This window comes from Ostrinia furnacalis, unplaced genomic scaffold (assembly GCF_004193835.3).
Source record: "Ostrinia furnacalis isolate ACB-3 unplaced genomic scaffold, ASM419383v2 OfSCF3663, whole genome shotgun sequence".
Taxonomy (NCBI): Eukaryota; Metazoa; Arthropoda; class Insecta; order Lepidoptera; family Crambidae; genus Ostrinia; species Ostrinia furnacalis.
Window position 1 is genome coordinate 187197 of NW_021133902.1, and position 23150 is coordinate 210346.

General features: G+C 36.9%; 1 protein-coding gene across 1 annotated transcript in view; it reads left to right on the plus strand.

The window, feature by feature from the left end:
* LOC114358075 (uncharacterized) overlaps positions 1-23150 on the plus strand; it is a 66182-nt gene that overhangs the window by 40878 nt on the left and 2154 nt on the right. Inside the window, exons 2-3 of the mRNA XM_028311948.1 lie at positions 22102-22210; positions 22933-23119. Coding sequence (XP_028167749.1) covers positions 22102-22210; positions 22933-23119 — 296 coding nt within the window. The remainder of the gene's footprint in view (positions 1-22101; positions 22211-22932; positions 23120-23150) is intronic.

The following is a 23150-nucleotide window of genomic DNA, read 5'->3' on the forward strand; positions in this document are numbered from 1 at the left end:
AAGTCGTTATGAACTTTTATTTTTCAGTTTAACATTTGTAAATATTTTTACCTGATAATTTGAATATGATGCTAGGAGGTGGGTGACAGTACGTTTCAAAGTAAAATTTAGATACTCACTACTGAAATATAGAATAGAATTTTTTTTTAAATTCATTGATAAATACATCATACTTTCGCTTGAAACATTGAACATGCTAGAGATCTACCTACCTCTAGTAAAGAACATAATCAAATTATTTTATACCTGAGTAAGACTGTGCTCCGCGGAAGGAGTCTAAAATAAACACCTATTTTACCTACTAAAAAATTCATACTGAATATACCTGGTAGATTTTTTTTATTAGCTATCCAAAAATACTACATAGTCCTCTACTGGTATCTAGATCTGCATTAACAATTAAGTGAAACAAAAGAACAATAAATAATAGTACAGCACAGCACTAAAGTGGCGCCCGCTTATTCATATGAGGATATGAGAGTCGTATATATTTCTAGCCCAGTAATAACTTGTCGCGCGAATTACCTTTGTGATTTTTTTATTAAAGCACGCACTCGGCGGGCGCCCAATAAATCTGCTGTTGGCGCTCCTACTTTACGGCTGTACCTATCAATTGGCGAGAAATATTTGGGCTTTCCGCTTTTTATGTTTCCCTTTATTAGGAGCTACAGTTTAGGGCGTCGTTTTTCGTCCACAATGCCTCTTACTTCGTAAACATTCTCTAAGGCTTGCACCACACTAGTTTTTGACGTTATCGCGCGAACCAATATTCCGAATATTGCCGGGAATTTTGAGCGGAGTTAAAAGTGTACATTTTCAGGGCAATAAAGTGCCGGCCCGCGCCGCAATCTATTAGCGAGTTACGGAATTTCGACTGTTTCGGTGACTGTCTCATGTATCATTGTTTGGCTTTTCCAATATTCAATCATATTACACTGTACGTGTTACAACGATATGGTACCTACATATTATGTATCGGGAATCAGTATACAAGTTTAAATATTCCAAAATGGTGTAGCTAGATCAGTTTCTAGATCTAGATCATCTAGATTAATAAAATAGAACTTGAAATAAAAATATTTGCAGCATTAAATAAAAAAGTAATCCTAGACGATAAAATTTAAGAAGGTAATATCTAACACTTATACAAGCTAAGAGGCTAGCCTAATAAAAAGTTAATTTCTTTTGTCTGACTCGTCCAATTCCAGGGACGCCCACTTTAGTTGAAAGCAACTAACACTAGCCCGAGGGGGAATATTAATGTTAGCCTTTTTTACAGGAGTGTTATCCTGGGATCCCCCGGGAGCGTTGTTGTGTCATCTTTCTACCGTCGTCTGGTGGACAGGCTCCATTAGTTACAAATTTTCATAATATAACCATCTGGTGAGCCACTCTTTCATTCATGAAGGGGGATTACTTTTAAATTATCTTTCCTTATTCTTCACAATAGACTTCGTGGCTCTTTTTGACTGGTTCGATCAATCAGTATTGGTTCGGGTTTGTTTTACAAATTAGCGTACAAAAATGAATTTTCTTCATTATGGATCAGACACGTAATTGTATATTTGTTGCTAGCTACGAAAATCTACAAAAATGTAGAGCAAATTAGGTCTCATAAAGTTACGTAATTTTGTAAATAAGATAAAAATATAATACAACAACTAATATTGTTTTTTCAGTGATCTCCATTTTTTTATTAGTTATAAGTTAAGTTTATTCAAACTACTAGAGCATCCGCTTTGTTGATTGCAAAAATATTTAAGTACATTGGCGCGGTTCAATGGTCCATTTTTACACAATTGAAATATTCCAGACGATCAAATTAAGATGTTGTCTTGTTAATCCCTCAGGTATAAAAATAACTTGAAGAAAAAGGGCTCTCATTTTGCTCTAAACGACTTACCCAGTCGTTTAGCTAAACGCCATTAAGAGTTTCTATTCCCCGTCCAATCCTAATGCTGTATTGGTGTAGTTTGGACTGGCAACTTTTCACACAACCCCTTTCTTTGTGTACGACATCACAATTCAATTAAACGTTCACCAACTGGTTTGATTGTGGGTCGATTTATTTATCCAGCCCATGAATAATTCAATAAGGATCTCCTTGTTTTCACAGACTTCACTGACTTGTTCCGCGTCAGTTACCGTTAACTGCAGTTAGCTCTAGTTAAATATGCAATTCGCGTATTTACTGGTATAAATACGAGTTTCGGGACCATTGGGGGTCTCGGAGACACCCGTCGGAAGCGTGAAAACTGAATTCACTGACAAATCTTTTCCAATCCTATTTTCTCCCACCAAAGGTCTCTTCTCTGACGTTCGAGTCAGAATTTTGAGTCGTAAACCTGAATTTAATACTTACTTTTTAAAGTCAGGATGACGACGTGGTCATAAATACTGCCAGAATTGAATTGCCATATAAATGCTTCCGAGCTCATTACGTTCTCACCAATATAGACAGTAAATCCTTTCTCAGTCGAATCGGTTGGTAATTGATGGAATATCTCATGTAAATGGACGCCCGCGGCTATGCAAATGATAGCGATGACTGCACGAGTCCTTTATTATACCTAGACTGCTTATACAATGCATACATAGTTCATGTACGAGTACCAACAGCTGTGTCAGATAGTATCTATGTTGACTCCAGCTCGGTGACTTTTGTCTTGAAAAATCCCTTCTTTTACCTTTACCTACTTACGCTAGAGTCGAAGTGTCAAAGGCTAAAAGTAGAAATCTTATTAGAGAAAGACGAAAAAGTTTTGAGAACTACCAGACTTAGATTGTATTGTTGACTACGTACGTCTGTAAATAAGGTTCTAATGAAATAGGAACCTTGTGTAAATGAGTAAAACAGTCCTTTATAGAGATTGGATCATCATCATCAAGCCAACACCGATACTACGAGTACATTCCAGCTTTGAGCAACTTTCAATTGCCGAAGCGCGAGTATTAAAAATCAGTCCATATCTCGCATAGTTAGCTCAACTGAAACCAATTTCCACTCCCGAAATGGAGTCAACGCGTGCGCGCAGTTAAAACAATATTGATCCATTGTTGGCAAACAGTAATAGTTTTTAGATCCGTTCATATCTCCGGCAACACCGATGCACTAGCAATTAACACTTTTTCGCGGCGGCGCTGAGGCCGCCGGAAATTAAAAACTGTCTACTATGTTACGTGCACTGTCTATAGAGTAGTGATGTGTGGCCACAAGCGCGAAGCTTAGAAACATATCGATTGCATTATATATGTATAACAAATAGTTCTGTGATATCCGGCTTATTGTCATGCTTGATTTATGTAAAGCTGATCAAAAAGGTAAACATTTTTCAGTAAGACAAAAGAATCTGTAATTTGATCTAAAATGTAGGTACGAGTAAGTAATTTTCCTTTTGTGTTTTATTTCATCGAGTTCAAAATAAATCAAAATGAAGTCACATGGATATACCATTAGCAAATTGATAACAAAATTTAATTTGTCACGAATGTATCTACTTATACCTAGAAGTTCAGATGGAATCACATCATCAGCCATGTCATCAATGAAAGCGATTCCTAGCATAGAGGGAACGAGAAGAAAAAGAAACAATGAAACATCGCTGGCTGAATTAAAAGCCGCAAAAAACAAATGCGAAGTTGGAGCGGTCAATGGTAACTGAAAAAAAATCAGTCTACTCGAGGTAACTAGCTTAAATATCGTGGCAATAGCGGTCCGAGGCAGGTGAGCCAACCGTGCCGTGGTGCGACTATCGTCCGCGGTGCGAGCCGGTCAACAGTCGCAGTTTTTATTTGCACTTTTGTACGTCAAATAATGCCGGCCAATATAGTGTCCGTGAATTGTATCGAGCGTAAGTGACTGACTGAAAACGATCAAAAGATTCCAATATTGCGTTACGAAGTGAATTTAAAGTTAAAGCTTGCTTAAAAGCTTTGGAACTCTTAACTTTGGAGGTTAGCAATGTCAGCACACAATAGAAAAATCTTCTTAAAGTAAGAGCCGCGAGAGTAAATATTGAAAGCCTACTAAGCTATGCTGATGTTTTTCTTATAAAAGAATAAGTATTATGGGCTCGGGCATTGGGTGTCTAATATTCTTCGTATAAAATAATATTATAATGTCTTTATACTGTCATACCAAATAGAATACCCAATTTAAGTCTATACATACATGATTCATTGTTGAAGTTACATAATATTTAAATGGATGATTGAATAAATATTCTAAGCATTGATAAGTATCAATACTACAAATGACAACTGAAATAGCTCTATCTTATTCATCAAAGTTATAACCAATAATTCAGACGAACGTAAAGATGCCGCAGCCACCATTCATACTGAGTCCATTTAATTTTACCTCCGCCATTCCGCTTTCATGCCTTACACATCAACATCCGTGATAAACATGACCGTAGCAGAATAATAATGTGACCTCAATAAAAGGGCAGCAAACATGGCCCGGGCTATTGGGCTTGTTATCATTACCCATAAATAAGGCGGTAGTTAGTGTGGCCCGCGGAGGATCCAATCCCAGCCACATTGTTACCCTGGAGATTAGATAGGCGTGATGATTGCCAAAGTTTGATTGAGCTTCGTTGGAACCCTTTCGCGATTCCTTGATTACGGCAATAGGTACACGTAATTGGCGTCTCGGTATAGAATACACGAGATGAGGCCGGTACGAAACCAACGAAACTTTATCAATGGCTCTTTTCACACGATGTATGAAGTTAATTATCGGAAAAACTGCTGAATTGCTGATGTATCCATCCTGACCCATGATCAGCATAAATTTCCTTGGCCCTAGTTAGTATCCCTAGATTTTTCCCGCAGATACCGAAGAGTATTTTATTTCTTCGTGGGAGATGAGTTCTCATATCGCTTACTGCTGGGAAAATATGTTTTATTGAGGATTTTTTTGATAAATTATCTTAATGAAATTAACGACTGTACATTTTTAACTATGGTAGGTATAAATGAGTTTTGCAAATGGCAGTTTATGTAGCATTACCAACCAGCACAACTGAGCTTTAGAACTCATTAAAATGTCCCCATAGATATCCCACAGAAAATGGACATTTAATTTTCTTCTATTTATAAAAAGCTTCCACGAACTCGAGTTTTGCGCTTAGCAACAAAGCGTTTAATAATGTGTTTGTATTATTAATGAGAATTGAATAATTTTTATTTGTATGCAGGTGAGTGTGGTGAGAGTGAGCTAATTTTTATCTTCGAGGTGGTACACCTGCTGGCTTCGAGAAAGGGTTGACACTTGTGTCTCACAAAATTCAAGTCAAGGATATTCCTTTTCCGTTTCATTTCCCTAAAGTGTCTGTGTTATCGTGAGGTTTCGTGTTCCACTTTTATTTTATTGTATCGCAACGAAATAGAATAAATATAATTTACCTATTCTCTTCTTCTGAACAGTTTGATTGAAATAGAATAACAAGTATTGGGTAAACATCTCCTTAACGGAAATTTTATTGTGTCTCTATTGTAATATGAATATTCATATTCATTGTGTTATTGATAAGACAGTTTAGCGTATTTACAACCTATTGTGTTGGTCTTGCTTGATAACCAAGTTCCATGATATGAAAGAAAAGAGTCTAGTCACTATTTATAACTTTGTAACTAATTTAGAAGTTAGCAACAGAGCTGCCTTAGATTGATTTGTACTTATGCGGGTAAAACTGTTTATTTGTTTATTAAACAACCTGAAAAAGTTGTTCGGACTAGCTCTTCAGAGCGTACCTGTTTATACAACATCTGTTTTGGGAACTTGGAAAACTACGCTGGAGGAAAAATTTTGCGAAAGTTTTAGTTACTTATCCGTGCCAGTACTTTACAAGTTACTTTATCTAACCAATGTCAAGTTACATTGATCTATCTCTAAATCTATCTTTCATTGCCCTAGCTAGATGCTTGCCTACAAAATGAGTTCTCTTATTTGTATTTTACAATTTAACTCGTTTTAGTGACACTTTTGCAAAAACAAATCATGATTTTTGAAGATCCTAATGTAACGTGTGTAGTAGCAATAAATAATTAGAATTTGAAATAGTTATGTCACGACTGTCCCATATTAAAATAGTTATTGTTCAAGTAAAACTCCTTAAGTGCATCCATGCTTTTTTAGCATCTCCATTATTATTAACGCTGCTCTAAATTTTGCATGGCGTGGAACGTGGTTGGTATTTTTAGTTCGGAATCTCAGACAGTCGAGGAGCATGCATGCAGTGCCATTCACGCGCCATTTAACCAAGTGGTGAGCGACGCACAGACGCGGAGGTGAGATGAATGGCCCGCTTTATTTCAATAGCAACTTTAACTTAAAAGAGGATCTTACGTAGCTGGTTCTATTTCTGGTAATAAAGATTCTTTTATTTTACTTAAAACTCACTAGAGTCGCAAAGATTTCTACCATAATCACGAGTAAGTATGATATGAAAATTCTTTGTGTCAGGAAAAGTGTCATAATACCATACAAAAATAATACGATAAATTATCATCTTGGCATTCGATTTTGCTTAGACCACCATAACCCTTGTCTTCGCATACACGTCAAAAGGCTTGCAAAGTTATTTTCTAACCACGATGAGCAAATTTAATAATATGAAGTTAGTCACCCCTAATTTTATTAAAATACTTGTAACAGTAATGTTGATTTGCCCCCCGCGGATACAATTTTCATCATCATTACACGTGTTTGTGTTACTGTACAAATGAAGGAAGCTGGTACAAACATGTTTATGATAAACATTGTTGTTTTCTTACACATCATAATCTCATGTTTGCTCGCCAGCATCCGGTGGTGGGGGGAATCGTAAATTGTTCTGTTTTCTACGTAGCGACAACCGAAAGTCAAAGGCTAAGCATTCCCCGAATGAAAGCGGTAAGAAAAATAAATTGGCCGTTTGATGTTCAATTAGGCATAAGTATATTATTATTTATTTAAGAAGAGTAAACGAGGTGAGGGGGTACTTTTATTACAAAAGGACATACTCTACCTTACATACCTGTACCTACGAAGAACAAAACTAGGTCAAGAAACATTTTGCGTTCTTGTAGGGTAGAACACACATAGGATAGTCGTGTAATGTGTCAAGTACTGAGAAAGACAAATTTTATTATTACACACTCACCCCGGTGCGCATTCCCGGAAAAATTGCTCCGCGAAACCAAAAGAATCGTTTTTTTAACAGAAATAATTACAATCTACTATGGATATTTTGTATATTGTAATGAGTTTAGTTATTTATTTATTTATTTCCAAGCTTAAGCCTATTTTTACAGAAATCCAATACAATAGACAAGCGAAATATGACAGGAACGTAACAATAGTAATATAAGTAAATTAAATGAAAATATACAAATAAACCTAAGAGTAACATATATTAAAAAGCGTCATCTTTGTGAATTCACCCAGAGTACAATGAAACAAGTCAATCCGTTCAGCTAGTTCATTGAGGGTGTGCTCAACCGTGAGTTTAACTCAACCTTGCCCTTTCGTACAGCTTATGGTATGCTTCGGGCAGGTATAGTCATACATTGGTTCAAGGATCTACTGCGGCGCATTGCGGCGAGAACCGTAAGAGTGCATAAAGCTTCATTATCTTAATCGGGGTATAAGCAGGTAAAATATTTTATTTTGGCTGTATAATAAATTAAATTAATAGGCTTTAATAAAATAAATTATTTACAAATATGAATGTTACAAGTACGAGAAAACGCTTTTAGTCCAACTCATTATCAAAGTCGAATTTAAGTTAATTTATTCAATAAATAACCTACTTTAAATAATTTTAGTAATATAACTTAGTCAATAATACTTATCTATGCGTTTATTTTTAGATAGATTTTTGCTTTGCTTTAAATCGCAATATAATCTACTTACGACATTTCCGAAACATGATCATTATTAGCCTTAAGACTGCGCATCATTAATTACAACCTCAAGTCAGTCACATCTGCAGCTTGGATGGATGAAATTGCTTTTATATTAGGTAAAGTTATGACATTTATTAAAATACAAATGATTAAGCATAACTCGTTTCGTAATCATAAAATAGAGAAACACGGATTTTAAGTACAGCCGAAACGTCAAACTGTGAGTACAAAATGTACCTAACTCTTATAAAAATGTCGCGTTGATAAACGCGAAAGTTCAAGTTTCGTAAACATGTTCTTAAAGGCTACAATAGAAACTGAAAACATGTCTCAATAGCTCTAATCAATAAACTTCATATCGGAGGGTAGGACATAATTTTGCATATAAAACGCGTTTCATTGAAATTAGCATTATTTTAGCTATTTCGATGGGCAGTATCCTGATGAATTTGCATTCATGACCGTAGGCTGAGCTGCCGGCGAACAGTTGCGTAGTGCCGTAGCCTGCGACTACAGTGTGTGCTGGCCTTACCCGATGTGTGTACTCGGCCGAGATGAGCGATGCAGGTAGAGACTGGAGAGATATTTCGATCGTGTGTTTTGCTAACTGGCAATTAAGCCATTTTAATGACTGTCTATTGTGATTGATATTTTTTTAAACAGAATTCTTCTTCAATCAATGTGGGTGTCCTACTCAAAAAGAGACTTTAGGTACATCACTATCTCATGTTCTAGAGGCATAAACAATCCAGTGTTAGTCGGTGTCTGACATGCCGCCATCTTACAATGAAATGTGTCTCCTCCAACTCCAAAGAACACTTCACCTTTATTAGTCAGTATAAAGCTTTGTTAGTTGAACCTTGACGATTCAAATAAAATCTTGACATTAAAATATGCACCATTGTCCCTGATCAATTGAAAGGATTTAATAAACTAAAAGATTCTATCGAACGCCAGCTCGTGATAGCTTTAAACTTTAAATCTTCTTTTATTACCTCAAATCTCATGCTGCTACGAAAAGTTCAAAGCTCAAACGTGCGTAAAAGCAAACTATTGAATACAGTTTCAACAGTGTAGTAGCGCTCTAGATAGAGCGGGCGAAGTTCTAATCTCGTCGAGACAAAGCTAAGAGAGAGCAGCGTTCGCGATACACGAGCCAAATGCAAAGCTTTATTTAGTTTAAGGCGCCATTACACGGGTCATATAAACTGTCAAAGTTGGAGGGCGCAGGCGACTCCGCGCCGCCACCGCCCGCCGATCTACTCTGCGCGGTGCCTTGTTACAAAGATAACAGTGGAAACGACAATTTGTTGAAAGAAAGTTATTTAGAATTTAACTATTTGATACTTTATAAAGAAGATTTTACTTTGTAGAAACAAATATTTGATTTTAATTTCACACTAAATACCTAGCTAGGTAGGTAGGTATCTTCTAGTCAAAACTTAGGCCCTTTTCCCTGAAAATATAATATTTATGACAATAACTCGCATTTAAATACAAAAGTGTGTCAAAAGGATATTTAGTTTTGATATAAATATACCAAGATACGTAGTTCTGGTTCAAATGCTCTACTTATGACTCTTCTATCTGACGTATGTTCCGTGGCCCTCGTACTACGCAATTGAGCTGGAATCTTTTTACCCGATTTCACAATCCCCATTTAAATAAGTCACGCGTGCAAATACCTTCATTTGAGAAAAGTCCCGTCGGATTTCCCATTTTTTATATGAAGGTAACTTGATGACTTTCGCATATATTTATTTCGGTTGACATTATTACAAGCGTGTGTGTCACTTTGAACGTACGAGGAGAAATATGGTGCTCCGTAAAATAAGATGTCACCTGAAATCCGGACAAGTGCGACTGGATTTTACGGAGCTTGGTTCCGTGATTTATATATTATCGTGGTCTTATTACAGTTCAAAATGCAGCCCTCTTACAACTATACTTAAGAGGTACTATAAGTTAACTTAAACTTGAACATATAGCTTTCTTTTCCAATGTCAACGTTAAATATTGATGGTTCCTAAACAATATGAGTACTTATCAAGATTTCACTAGGTCTATCCTACCTATATATTAGATACATTTTAGGTAATTGCTTCCAGGTGTTCTCCCAGAACCCTAGAAATAGAGAAAGATTGGTTATTTCGGGCACATAGCCCGCGCTGCAATCACGCCGGCGGAGTGTTTGCACTGCACGTGCGCCGCTCTTAGCCGTCTCTAGGTCAACAGGCTGGGATCACTTCAATAAACATGTGACGTCACCTACGTGTAATACTATTCTTCTTCTTCTCAGTCGTTACACTCTTGATAGAGTGGAGTTATATTTATAATAAAAAAAAATTTATTTAAGTCATAAAAAAGTTTTTAGATAGTCCATAATCTAGGATAGATAGTCTGAATTTCACAAAATTCCACAAACCAAAAACAGAAAGCTAAGTCACCTTCTGAAAATAAAAACAACATGAAGAAAATAACCCAAATATGTTCTGAAATGTTATAATTTAGAGTGACATTAATGATTACCCGTTAAAAGCTTGTAGTGTTAATAATATCAATAATATCAAAAAACATAAACCCTTGCACATATTTTATAGACATTATTTTACCAAAAAAAGCCTTTCTTAGTCTATAGACGTCGTCATAATGTAAACAAATTATGAGGTTTCATGACAGTCGCATCGATTTGCCATTACTTTACCCCAAAAGTATAAAAGGATAATAGCATAACTTTTGGATTTTGTAAAATGGAAAAGTTAAGTTTGTCCGTTTCTTCGGATTTATTCTCGGATTTGAGTAAGGACGAGTGTAAACAGCTCCTTCTCCCTTGATTTTTCTTCCGTTGTTTGTTGTTTCTTTCAATCCCGTAATCAAGTTTACAGCTCGTCTATGTACTCGTATTACCTTTTATTTTCACTAGTGTTTCGCAATTTGATATACTTAATGAGATATCCTCTTGGAATTGGTTCAGTGAAATCTGTAACATGTTATTTTAATCAATAAAATAACCCTCCTTCTGGCGCAGTCGGGTAAAAAGAACAGAGTAGACCCTATTAATATTTAACAAAATACTTAGTACAGAAGTTAAAGTTTTTAGCATATAGCTACACTTTTTATTCCATTTTTGTACAGACAGGCAAGCACGTAATAGCAAGATCACAGTGAAGCATATGAAAATTTTAATAACATGGTGGAAATGTATGGCAGCAACGGGAAAGACAGAAACAATTTCTCGGCAACAAATCTCAGATGACGTATATTTCTTATAAGCATCTTCGATATCTCGCAGAATTTGTCGCCAGAGAAATATTTTCCTCTTTGTTTTCGTGTCGTCTGTTTGTGGCGTCATTTATATTTATAGCCGTTATGTTTTGATTTGGGTTTGGATAAATGGCCATTAAGTTATGTTTGGATGTTGGTCTATTTGTAAGGCCCAGGAGTGTACTTTCGGCCAGCTCAAGTATCTGTGGTGAAAAGGTTAACGTTTCGGAGGAATTCCCCGGGTAGAAACAATCAGGCGAACCGTTAAGGGTGGCGACACTTGCCTAAATAGTTTGTCACCGAGCGACGCAGGGGTGAATAACAATAAGACCGTTGTCGCGAGCACGGATGTATTCAATCTGCCGAGGACATAATCAAGACGTTGTAGGGCATCCCCTTAACCTCCTGCTTCGTTGTTAGTTTTCCCGGACCGCCGAAACACATTTGCACTGACACGCATTTGTTATAAGACGCTGTAACTTTCCTTCAGTAGGGACGTCCAATTTAAACCTTTTATTAAGATTCTTTTTACATGTAGGCACAGAATATGTAATAGTATAGGTACAGAAGGATTACTCCGCAAGACGATTTAAATAAATGCGAGTCTTGCTACGACGCGATACAGTGGAATTCAGCTCGCACAGCACTACGTACCTACAATTTTATTCACCTACAAGTTTTGTCTCTTTCTATCGCGTGCCTCTGAACTCTTCTTACGCTGTTAGGGTTGCTGTCTAGTGAAAAAATAAAATTAATCTACTTATTTGTAATGAGGTACGTATACGTAGGTAAGTATGCATTCATTATGGAAAACCTTGGGAGGCCTTTGTCCAGCAGTGGACGTCATTTGGCTGAAACGAACGAACGCATTCTGAGCAGTAGTCATAGTAGGTTAGGTTCCTATACTATCCTAAGAATTATTGATTACCTACATGGCCAATATACCTTTCAGCATCTTTGGGAAGCGAAAAAAAAATATAAATCCGGTAGATTACTTTTCAAATTTAAACACCCGAACGCCGCACAATATTTATTTCTCTTTATGTCCATTTTTAAATAATACTTCGATCATAGAATTATAATCATACTACAACGCACGCCAGCGTCCTGACGAGCACGCGCGTGACACTCGACTGATATAATAATACCCGCCGGCGGGGCGCTTCGCTGTAGGTAATTATCGGATGTACCGCGCGGAGTGAGCCAGGCCTGATGTAGGTATCTAAATATAAAAAGATTCCTAATAAAAAACCTCCCTAATGCACATTCACTTCATTCTACAATCAATCTATAATATAATGCACTGCGTCCAATAAAACGAGGTCACATTAAATAGTCATTGAAATTTTAAGTGCTATCAATAAAGACCGATCTAAAGCCGAAGTCGTCTGTCATTTAAAATAGCACGAGTAATTAACAATCATCAAGCGAAACCGCGAACATCAATTTTGAAATGATTGGCATTGGCTGAGAGTGATCCAAATGGGTAGCTTAAATACTCATTTGATATTCACATTTGGTTCGAAACGACCGGTACGTTCCGACGCAAATTGCTACTAATTTGTCCATATTCATCGCATTCTAGGGATGTCGGGGTAATCGATCAATACTGTTTATGCTTATGCTTTCGGACGAAAATGTGATGCAGGTGTTGAAAATATAAACGGCAGGAACATTAACTTTCGCTAGACATAAAACTTCAATATGTTTTTTAAATCGTTTTTAATTGTGAAAATAAATAGAAAAATTGACGTTCAAAATTTCGTTAAAAATAATAGGCTAGGAAACAACTGCTATTCTCTTATGTGCAATCATTACATGTACCTAGTATAAAACAAAGACGCTTTGCTCTGTCTGTCCTTATGCTTATATCTTTAAAACTACGCAACAGATTTTGATGCGGTTTTTTTTATTAGATAGAGTGATTCAAGAGGAAGTTTTTAAAATAAGTATTATACATTGTACCCGTGCAAAGCACGGGCGATAAGTCAACAATTTCTTTTATAAGACTTTTAGTGTAGTATTTTGATCTAGATGAGCCTAACAAGTACCGTACCATCTGCACCTGCAGCTTGGCTCCTACGGCGACCCACATTCGATTGTTGGCTCGGCTCCGGCTGGCGGCTCAATTGTCTTAGTTATTGCTATTGTTAATATCTATGAGCCGCACAGTTAAGAGGACATAGCACTAACTAAGTAATGTAAAGTTATTGAACTAAGATGAGGCTTAGAAGTGTTGGAGCGCCTGAAGTCGCTTGATTCCTGCCGCGACTCTCGAATCTAATTCGAATTAGTTGTTCCATCCAGGAAATTGTCTTCAGAACTATTGTTAAACTTTATCATACTTATAGATAGGTGCTTTATTTGAATCATGTGACCATTTGAAGAAGAATACTTACTTGAGCAGATGCAGTCGTTTGGTTCCTGCCGAAATCCACATTATGTACTTAATTACTTTACTGCAGTGCTGCAGTGTTAATTAAGAAATAAAAAAATAATATACCTACTTAGGGTTGGTACCTACTTAGTAATAGATAGATCGAAAGTGTTATTTTCCAAAGCACCTGCAGCCACTTGGCTCTTGCTGCGACCAACATATTTCGGCTGTTAGCTGGCTCCGTGCGGTGACGGACTCGATTATTAAGTAACTTAATTACGCAAAAATGATAAATAAGAAACAGTTCAAATATAACTTACAAAATACTAAGTTAATAAAGAGTTATTATTGATCAAAAGCCCCTAAAGTGTTATTTTCCAAAGCACCTGCAGCCACTTGGCTCCTGCCGCGACCCACATTCGATGTTGGCTGGCTCCGCGCGCTGACGGACTCGATTGTTATCTCTATTACGCCAAAATGACAAATTTATGGCACGTTATGTAGATTTAGTATTATTTAATCCGGGGATTTGCAGTCTGATTGACTGACGCACATTCGGAAATGTGGGGCAGTCGAATACAAGCTGGTACAGACGATCAGTAACTTTGAGTAGGTATGTTAGTTGGGTTTATTTTCGGTATTCTATAGCACTATATTATAATAAAGAATAACTGAATAATTATGTTGTTTTTTAATTATTTGCCATTTTATAATAGGTAGGGCAAAAACACCATACAAAATCAAAGTAACTCTGTGAACTAGAACATAAAAGAGGGTAGTACTAAATTACGTGTAAAAGCTGTTCCATTACATTTTTTGCATTTAATTTCACTCGGTTTTTATTTACTTTGAAGTCAATATCAATTTTTACTTATTATTCTATTTCCCAAATTCATTGAATCCACTGAGCGCTATATTAAACTTTCCAACAAAAACGGTGATTACTGGAAAGATAAAGATCGTAAATCGTTGGGTCGATTGTTTCTCTTAAAACTTATCAAACATAATACAAACTTTAGAGGTATGTAATCAATTTGCCATGTTTGTATTATCTACGCTATAAAGTTGTTCAGCTACAAATATTGCCGAAATTGCCGGTTTGTACGCAATTTACGGCGTAAATATTAGCGGGAACAGTATCTCGCAACAATCGTTATGTATTTTCACGCAACGTTCCAAAACTTGTTAATTAAAACTCATTAAAAGCTTAATTTCAACATTGTTGGTAATTAAGAAGATTCACGATCTGCGAACCCTATTATCTTCGCGAAGTACTTTTGCGAATTATTAAGATAGAAAGCAACAATATTAAAATGGCTTTGCGAAATTACTTCGGCTCCATTGCGGCACTTATTCTGTAATTAATACCTTAGATTATCTCGTTGCCGGCTCGCGGCGGCGGCGAGCGATCTGTCAAACTTCACTTCAAACAATCGCTTTTCAATTTAAACTTACTAAAAATAAATATTGTCATGTTAAAATTATTTGAAGCTTAAATATTTTTAGTATCTGAATGACAGTTTGCTTTTAGACAACTTTTACAGAGGCATTTTTACACTCGTTATTAAAATTTTCTTAGCGAATAGAGTCGCTTTGGCAGTTCGATTTTTTCAAGTTGTTTATTTAACATTTTTACATTGTTACATTCATAATAACACTCAGGTACTCTCTATAATTTATTTTTAGCGTTAAGAGTCGCATCTCTCTCTTTATTACTCTCTTTTATTTCAATATTTTATACGTTTAGCTAGCAGTTTAGGTAGACAATGAAAACAAGTGTCAATATTTAGAATTAAAATACTACTGACATATTATGGCCTAGAGAAAAGCTGTATCCCGGCAATATGAATCATCAAATTACTTTTTGTCACTCCAAATGAACTCTATAATTTCATGCATAAGGCAATAAATATGTCAGCAATTTCATTAGCAAAGTAATAGAGATGGGAATGCTAAGAGGCGTCACGTCACTTCGACGTCGCGCCGCTGTCAGCGGGCATGCTGCGACCCTTCATTCGAGACGGATTATTCTGTTATACCCGTTATTAACTCACTAACGCCTGCCCGTTGCTCGATGTGTAATTTGAGCAGCTTCATATTTTCTAATATAAAAGTTTATTTATATGTATAGTTAGGTGGAGTTAGAGTCACCCGAATAGAAAATGTGGAATGACTACACTGGGTGTCAAACCCGGGACCTTTGAGTCTGAGACAAGTGGTTTTTAGCACTAGACCACTGAAATATTTATTACAACTTCTGCGAATCGGATATGAGATCGATATGAGAGGTTCCTTTTAGAAATAAGTGTACGTGTTGTGTCTAAAGATGGAGTGGAGATGTTGTTAGATTATTTATTTCGAGAACCACGATTTGCTCAGAAAAAAATCCAAGTCATGCGTTTTCCAATTTTCATGAGTATTAGGATAAGACAGATATTATGTTTCATGTCATATGACAGCACGTTCACAAGCAAAAAACATTCAACCAAAATGAGAACTCCTCCTTTATTGAAGTCGGTTGTTTGGTGGTGTTCCAAGTGGATAAGTGTAAAAGTTTTTTTACGGGTTAATATAGTTCAGAAATATTGTTTTCTCTACCCACTGTTCCTGTAAAAACCAAAAAAATCCTATATAGGGAGTAGTATACTTATAAAGAGCTGTGTGTCCGCGCCCTAACGTTAACTAAACGTCAACGTCGCGCTGTCAGATCGCAGATCCTTAGGGTGTTGTTGCGTCACGAATTATTCTGTTCAGTACCGAGATTATTTGCTAATACTTTAATTGGATCAATCTCGAACTCGATTACGATTATACCTACGAGTAGTTATTAGACTTGTTACAGAAATTGTACTACATATTAGACATCAAACTTTATTTAGATCGAACTTCGTTTATGTAGATAGTTAGTTTGGTCATATTAGGCTCTCTACATAACCGGATTATACAAGACTACGAGATATATACAAGGTTAATTTTCACGACAGAAATTATCGTTCTTCGTATAACTAGTATCTCTAGATAAATCAAGGAATTCTATTAATAATTTAATGTTGCTACAAGTAGCTTGAATGATAGGTTTAAAGGGTCAAAAGTTTTTGATATCTCGGTGTATTCTGTATACCTATCACAAATATGTCTAATTTTCTAACACAAAAAATTTTCCCCTCATTGTAAACAAAGAACAATCTTTCACTTAACTCAAAACTGTTTCTCATGTTACTAAGCAAAAATAACAGGAAAATATAGATTCTAAGAACGAAATATAAGTTTACTTTGCTGACAGATTAAAGCTGAAAACTTATTATTTTCGCAGAAGTTCTAATTAGTAGGTACTTCAAGGAAATAACTATAAAATTGTTGGCAACATTAAAAGTGACACTAATTCAGTGAAAATACATATTTATATGTTAGCTTAAATATCTATACGGCTTTGAACGTATGTATTGTAAACATTTATTTGTATTAAGATGATGTTTAATTGAACTCAGTTGATTGATACTTGACTTTTTGATATAAATAACTATAGCAATCCTGAAAACCTACCAAGCAAGATCACGGTGACCCAGAATAAGGACGCGCCAGTAGGTTTCCCTACTAATTACGTACATGTCACGGCCACACCAGTGATTGATTGTAACGCTAATATCTCAGACAATCACCCTACAATGGATGACATGTGCCACGCATAGCGCCACGTTTTCCTTCGGCTCTTAGCAACAAAATTACAGAACGCACTTTAATCCCTTTTGTTTGTTCTTCAAATATCGTTTTGGTAAAAGCACCGCAAAAACTTTATACATAAACATGAGGTTAGGTCTGGGTTCGCTAGGCTTTCTTATTCCGAGTTCTGTGTTTTAAACGCGAGTTCTCGCACCAAGTTAAATCGAATTTAAATCGTAACTATAGTAGGTAACTAATATCTTTTTTTTGGAATATCGGTTTCCATCTTTCTTCTATACGTACCTTTGCTTCGGGTCTGGAAAGAATATTATTATTGTTTTTATGTGTTCTATCAACAAAATACAGCTCTTACTACTAATGTTACGTAATTCTGATGGTAGGTATTATTGCATTGTTTTCATCAAGAACTTGCGGTCAAGGTAAAAGGGATTTCGTTAATTACTCGCAACCCATGGGACTTCGACGGGAGATTAATCCCTATCTAACCTTTAGGAACAAATTGGTTTCGGTTTAATTCTTTCCAGCTTAATAGAACTCTACCACACAAACTAAGAAGGGTGTTTGAGAAAACTGGAGAAAACAATATACTTAACATGTATTTTCTAGTTGCTTTGTGAAGCTGTATTTTTTTTGGAACTACAAATGGCAAATCTTCCCAACCTGTCTGGCCAGTATGTCTCTGGTCTATAAAAGAGGGTCGTGTTCCTGTGTGGGACTAAATGACCCTAATTATGATGATAAATGACTAATACATCGCCACTGTTTTCATTGACCTTAGTCGTAGTCCCTCAGAACCCTTTAAAGATCTCTGTGTCTATCGAAACAGTGAGTTAAGGTTGACGTGTCCGCCAGTTGCAGCTCACCGCCGCGTGTTATATCGGAGGTGTGCCGAGACGAATGACCGATGCACCCCGACAAATGGCGGCTGTCAACCTCTGACAGAGCATCTTTCAGCCGCCCGCCCACCACGCTCGAGTGGATGGAGGTGTTTGCGTCAGCGATTTGCACGAAATTGACTGCCAATATCCGCGAAATATGTTTAACTTACATGCACATATTGGTTGCCGGGTTTTACATGAATACTACTCGTGTTTGGCCGCACTATATTTAACATATTGGATGGCTAACGCTTTTGGTGCTTCTAAATCTAAAATATGAGTTGGTGGTTACGTGTTCTGGGTAAAGGAAAGCGGGTTTTGAATTTAATTGGAGTGAAAATTCGATCCTCCGTCGGCCTTCGATTAATAAATTAGAGATGCAGTGGAGAATAAATAACCTCCAGTTTATTGATCCGTACGTTAACAGAATTACGAGTAAGACTATTATGCCTGGAGATTTTGTTATTAATTAATAATTTCTAGAAAATGGTAAAACGCGATTTTATAATTGGAGTGTGCGTTAGCTAAGATAATGAAGAAGCATCGTCAACCATATTGTCACGTTTTGGGTTCCAAAATCACATCTTTTATCTAGGCAACGTCATGATGAACTGTATAACAAACCTTATTTTGATCTAATTCAAATGGTGATTAAGACCAAATACCAACCACCGACAGTGTAACTAAAGTTTATGATTGCGTTACATAAACTACTGCTCGCAGGAGCGTAAACTGCTAACAATTTGACACAAGGCTGCGGCTAGGGCAGCGTCATTGATATACTGCAATTAAATTTTACTGGACAGCCGGACGGACGGCGTGTAACGACACCCAGTCTTAGCTGGAAATAGTTTCACTACAAACCGTTGGGAGCTTTGCGAAGCTGAATAATTTGTCAACAGTCGTACATTAAATGCTTTTGCATTTGGATAAACAGAGAGTTGAAAGTTTATATTTACCACGCTTTTTCACATTTGCGTGGTTAGAGTTTAAATTTTACATTATTTTGCACATAAAGTAAGAATACCAATAAAAATTCCAAAAATATGCACGATGATTTTAACGACGATTAAACCTTAAATATCTACCATGAATCGTACTTATCAACCCTTATAAGTAAGTATGTTTCAGCATTAGTAGGTAAGAAGACAGGTATGTTACAATTGAAAAAATCTGAAATAATATTATGAAAAGTTGAGTATCAATTAGCTGAACGACCACTTCAGGTGATTGTCTGAAAAAAATATAAGAGAGTGAGTTTCTTTATGGATAAATAAAATTTTGAGTTTTTAATTTAATCATCCGCTGAATTCCATAACATTCAAGTCGCCCTATTAATTGAGATAATCGTCGCTCTACTGCAGTTTCAATTTGTTTTCGAACGATGATTTTCGAATGATCCTATAAGTCCCCGTCTCGATGTCCGAGGACGCAGCCGCCTCGATCGCCTCAGTCGGAATAATAAATCTACCGCCGACACACGCCGCCCGGACACGGGTAATTCTTCAAATCCTGAATTTCCATCTATTACCTTTTTATGGTAGGCATAAAAAAATACCGAACTGATTGCTCGAGTTACGTACAATTTGCATTCCTTATTTACGACCCCGTACGCTTATTTAAAACTCACTGCGGACTCACAAAAATATATAAGTCAGCATTTACACTTAAAAACCGGGAAGTCAATTATTTCTGATTATTAACTAACAATTCGACGTATTTCTCCAGTAGTAATTATTTTTTTAAAACAGCAAATGCAAAAAATTAAGTCGTAAACGCGAAATATTAACTGCAGTTGAACACGCTACGGTATTGTAAAAAAACTTGCTAATTGGAGATCACTCACGCTAAACTTGATTCCACGAACAAGTTCGCTAGTGTTGCTCCTGTTGTTTTTTGACGCGAGCAAAAAGTCGGAGGTCCCGGATCGAGGTGTATTTACAGCATGCATACAAAGGAATATAAAAGGTAGACATAAAGCTACGGATACAAGCACGGAATCTGGAGGATCCACCGAGCGCGCGTGCTTCTACAATATTCATGAGCGCGGGCGGCCATCGGCGACCGGCCGCGAACACTATCGCGCATTCGGACCCGTTCCATCAATATAACGAGTTGCTGACCTGAATTGTTTAGCAACCACCTTTACACATATTTTTGCAGAGGCAAATATACGACTTCGCCTTAACATTGTTTTCGACGAGGTCATGTTTATTTTATGCGTAATTTATGGGCTTTTCTTCCTTTACTGCCACTGTGATCCCACGAATATAAAAGGTAACCGGATTGATCTCAAATCTTAGTTTTATCATCGCCCAAAGTTAAAAAATGCGGAATATTTCAACAGAATAAAACGTGGATTAGTAACGTTAACTTAATAAAATTATTATGTCCAATGAGAAAACTTAATTCACATAAGAAAGGACATCATCCACGTTTCATATATTTTTGGTCCAAAATCAAAAGTGCCGGCCAACAAAAAAAAGTGCTGTATTCTGACAGAATACATCTGCCTTAGCATTTGTTACTATGGCACTAAAGCCGTAGCTCCACTGTGCGTCGAGTATTTGAGATCTAAAAGTCATCGACTATTCATACATTTTTTGTTCAAAATCAAAAGTGTCGGCCAATAAAAAAAATGTGCTGTATTCTGACAGAATACGTCCGCCTTAGCATTTGTTACTATGACACCAAAGCTGTAGCACCACTGTACGTCGTAGTATTTGAGATCAAAGTCAGTNTAAAAAAAATGTGCTGTATTCTGACAGAATACGTCCGCCTTAGCATTTGTTACTATGACACCAAAGCTGTAGCACCACTGTACGTCGTAGTATTTGAGATCAAAGTCAGTCGTTTCATATATTTTTAGAACTCAAATACTACGATGCACAGTGGTGCTACAGCTTTGGTGCCATAGTAATTAATGCTAAGGCGGACGTATTCTAACAGAATACAGCACTTTTATTTTTTGGCCGGCACTTTTGATTTTGGACCAAAATGGATGATGTCCTTTCCTGTTTTGATGATGACGTCAGAATGACTTTCCAAGTTTTCCAACATAAGATAACAATACATTACTAAATTGATTACCATGTTTTAACGAGAAGTGAATAAAAACATTTGGCTTTCATTTCTACGACTCACAACCGACCGATTAATAAATAATAAATTATAATAAATCGGATCCGGCATAAGGCTGCACAATAGCAAAATTTCCGCACTAAAATTTGATTACCGCTTACATATGCATACGTGGATTGCCCAATTTGTATGTTCAACTAAGTAGGGATGAGCTCTGAAAGCGCCAACCCACAAATTTGAAAGTTGGCCAAGTTGTATCGACAGGGGGAGAGTGCGGTCGCCGCCCGCGGCCCCGCTCCGCTTACCGCTCTCCGCTCCGCCTGCGTTTGTGGTTGCCATACCGCCGTAGTTGCGGCACGCATTCCGAGTGTATAATGCTATCATCATGCATGTTGCTCAGGAGTGGCTCGCTTGTGATTGCGCTAGTATATCACACAGGTAGACGTCTGATGAACAACGCTACACGTACCTATCAAGTACGTATTACTATAGGAGGAAGCGGATAGTTGCTAACAACTATTTCAAGTTGACTTGTATTAACGGTCGGTATACGTATACAAAGGAAAGATAAAGCGTTTAGAACAATGGCCAAGTAGAAATCAGCAAACTTGAGGTTAGGGTTTTGTAGTTTAATTTATAGTACCTATTGAATCCCATTTTATGTCTAACGACAGTTTAGAGGCCTTCGATTCAGGATTGGTCTCTCTAGGGATGGGATAGAGGCAAAGAGTACATCGCTTTTTCAGATTTTCAGCAGTCGTTTGTACAAGTCTAGGTCACGGATTCCACTGAAAAAAAGTTTTCTCTTTCCCAAACTTAACACTACCAGCTGGCGCATTGGAAGACACTCTAATGATGAACCTTGCACAAAAGTAACGGTAATAGGAAATGTTTTTTTTTTCATCGAAAAAATTCGTTACATTTCAGGGAATTAAAGTGTCAAGAAGGTACAAAAAAGCAACGAAACGTTTACAACCTGAGCGAAATTTACTTGTTGGCGTCTGCGCTCAAGCAAGCGGAGCAGGAACAGGCTAGGGTAATTGAACTAATAAATCTAGCCGTGTAACTGCGCTCCCGCCTCGCACAGGATCAACGCGAAACCATTAAACCTACGCTCAGATTCTGCCTCGACTTCGCCTGCATTTAGTCACAGGACACCGACGACCCGACGTCACGATAAGCTCCCCGAGCCGCGGATCTCTGCCATGCCGTTTCACTTTTATTCACTTCCTTGAAAGGATATCGGGTTCCGAACGAGATTGAAACTGAATTATTTTAAACAAGCTGCACTTAGACGTATTTTCCCATTAGGACCGAGATTGGAAGTCAAACGTCGTTAGGTTCAGTCGAGCTGAACTAAAATAGGACCAACTGAAATACAAGCCCTGAATAAACTGAAGAATGAACTTTGAAATTCAGTTGCACTATGTCGACAATATTTTCATACCACATCCACTACGATACAAATAAATAGAAAAAATTGGACGTACACATTCGCTATCGCAGTAAAAAGACGCTTGCGAAACTGCTTATCAGTTGACTTTGTTTAGTATGCAGCTTGATTCCTTTCAATGGTAAATGTGTAACTGGGTTCTCATGCGAAGCATATTGTGTCGCCACTTCCTATTGTTCATATCAGTCTTATCGCAATTAAGTGACGATGCAGTTGCGCAGGTATCAATCACAATTATTTATCTCCAAATTCACAAATAATAAACTTTAAAGTGTTTGAATAATTTCGGTTATTATTTTTGCCAGCCTTATTTCGATAATAATCCAATTCCATTTTCGGGGGACTTCATGAGGTTTGTGAAAGATATGGGAAGAGTCGTATACCACCGAAAAGATGAGAAGAAACCGAGTGAAGTGTTAAAACGGAACTTGAGACCGCTACGTATCAGCACTACAGTACGGAATAGACTGGATCCCACAGGACGTGATGTTAGTAAGTCACAATAATAACTAATTATTATGAT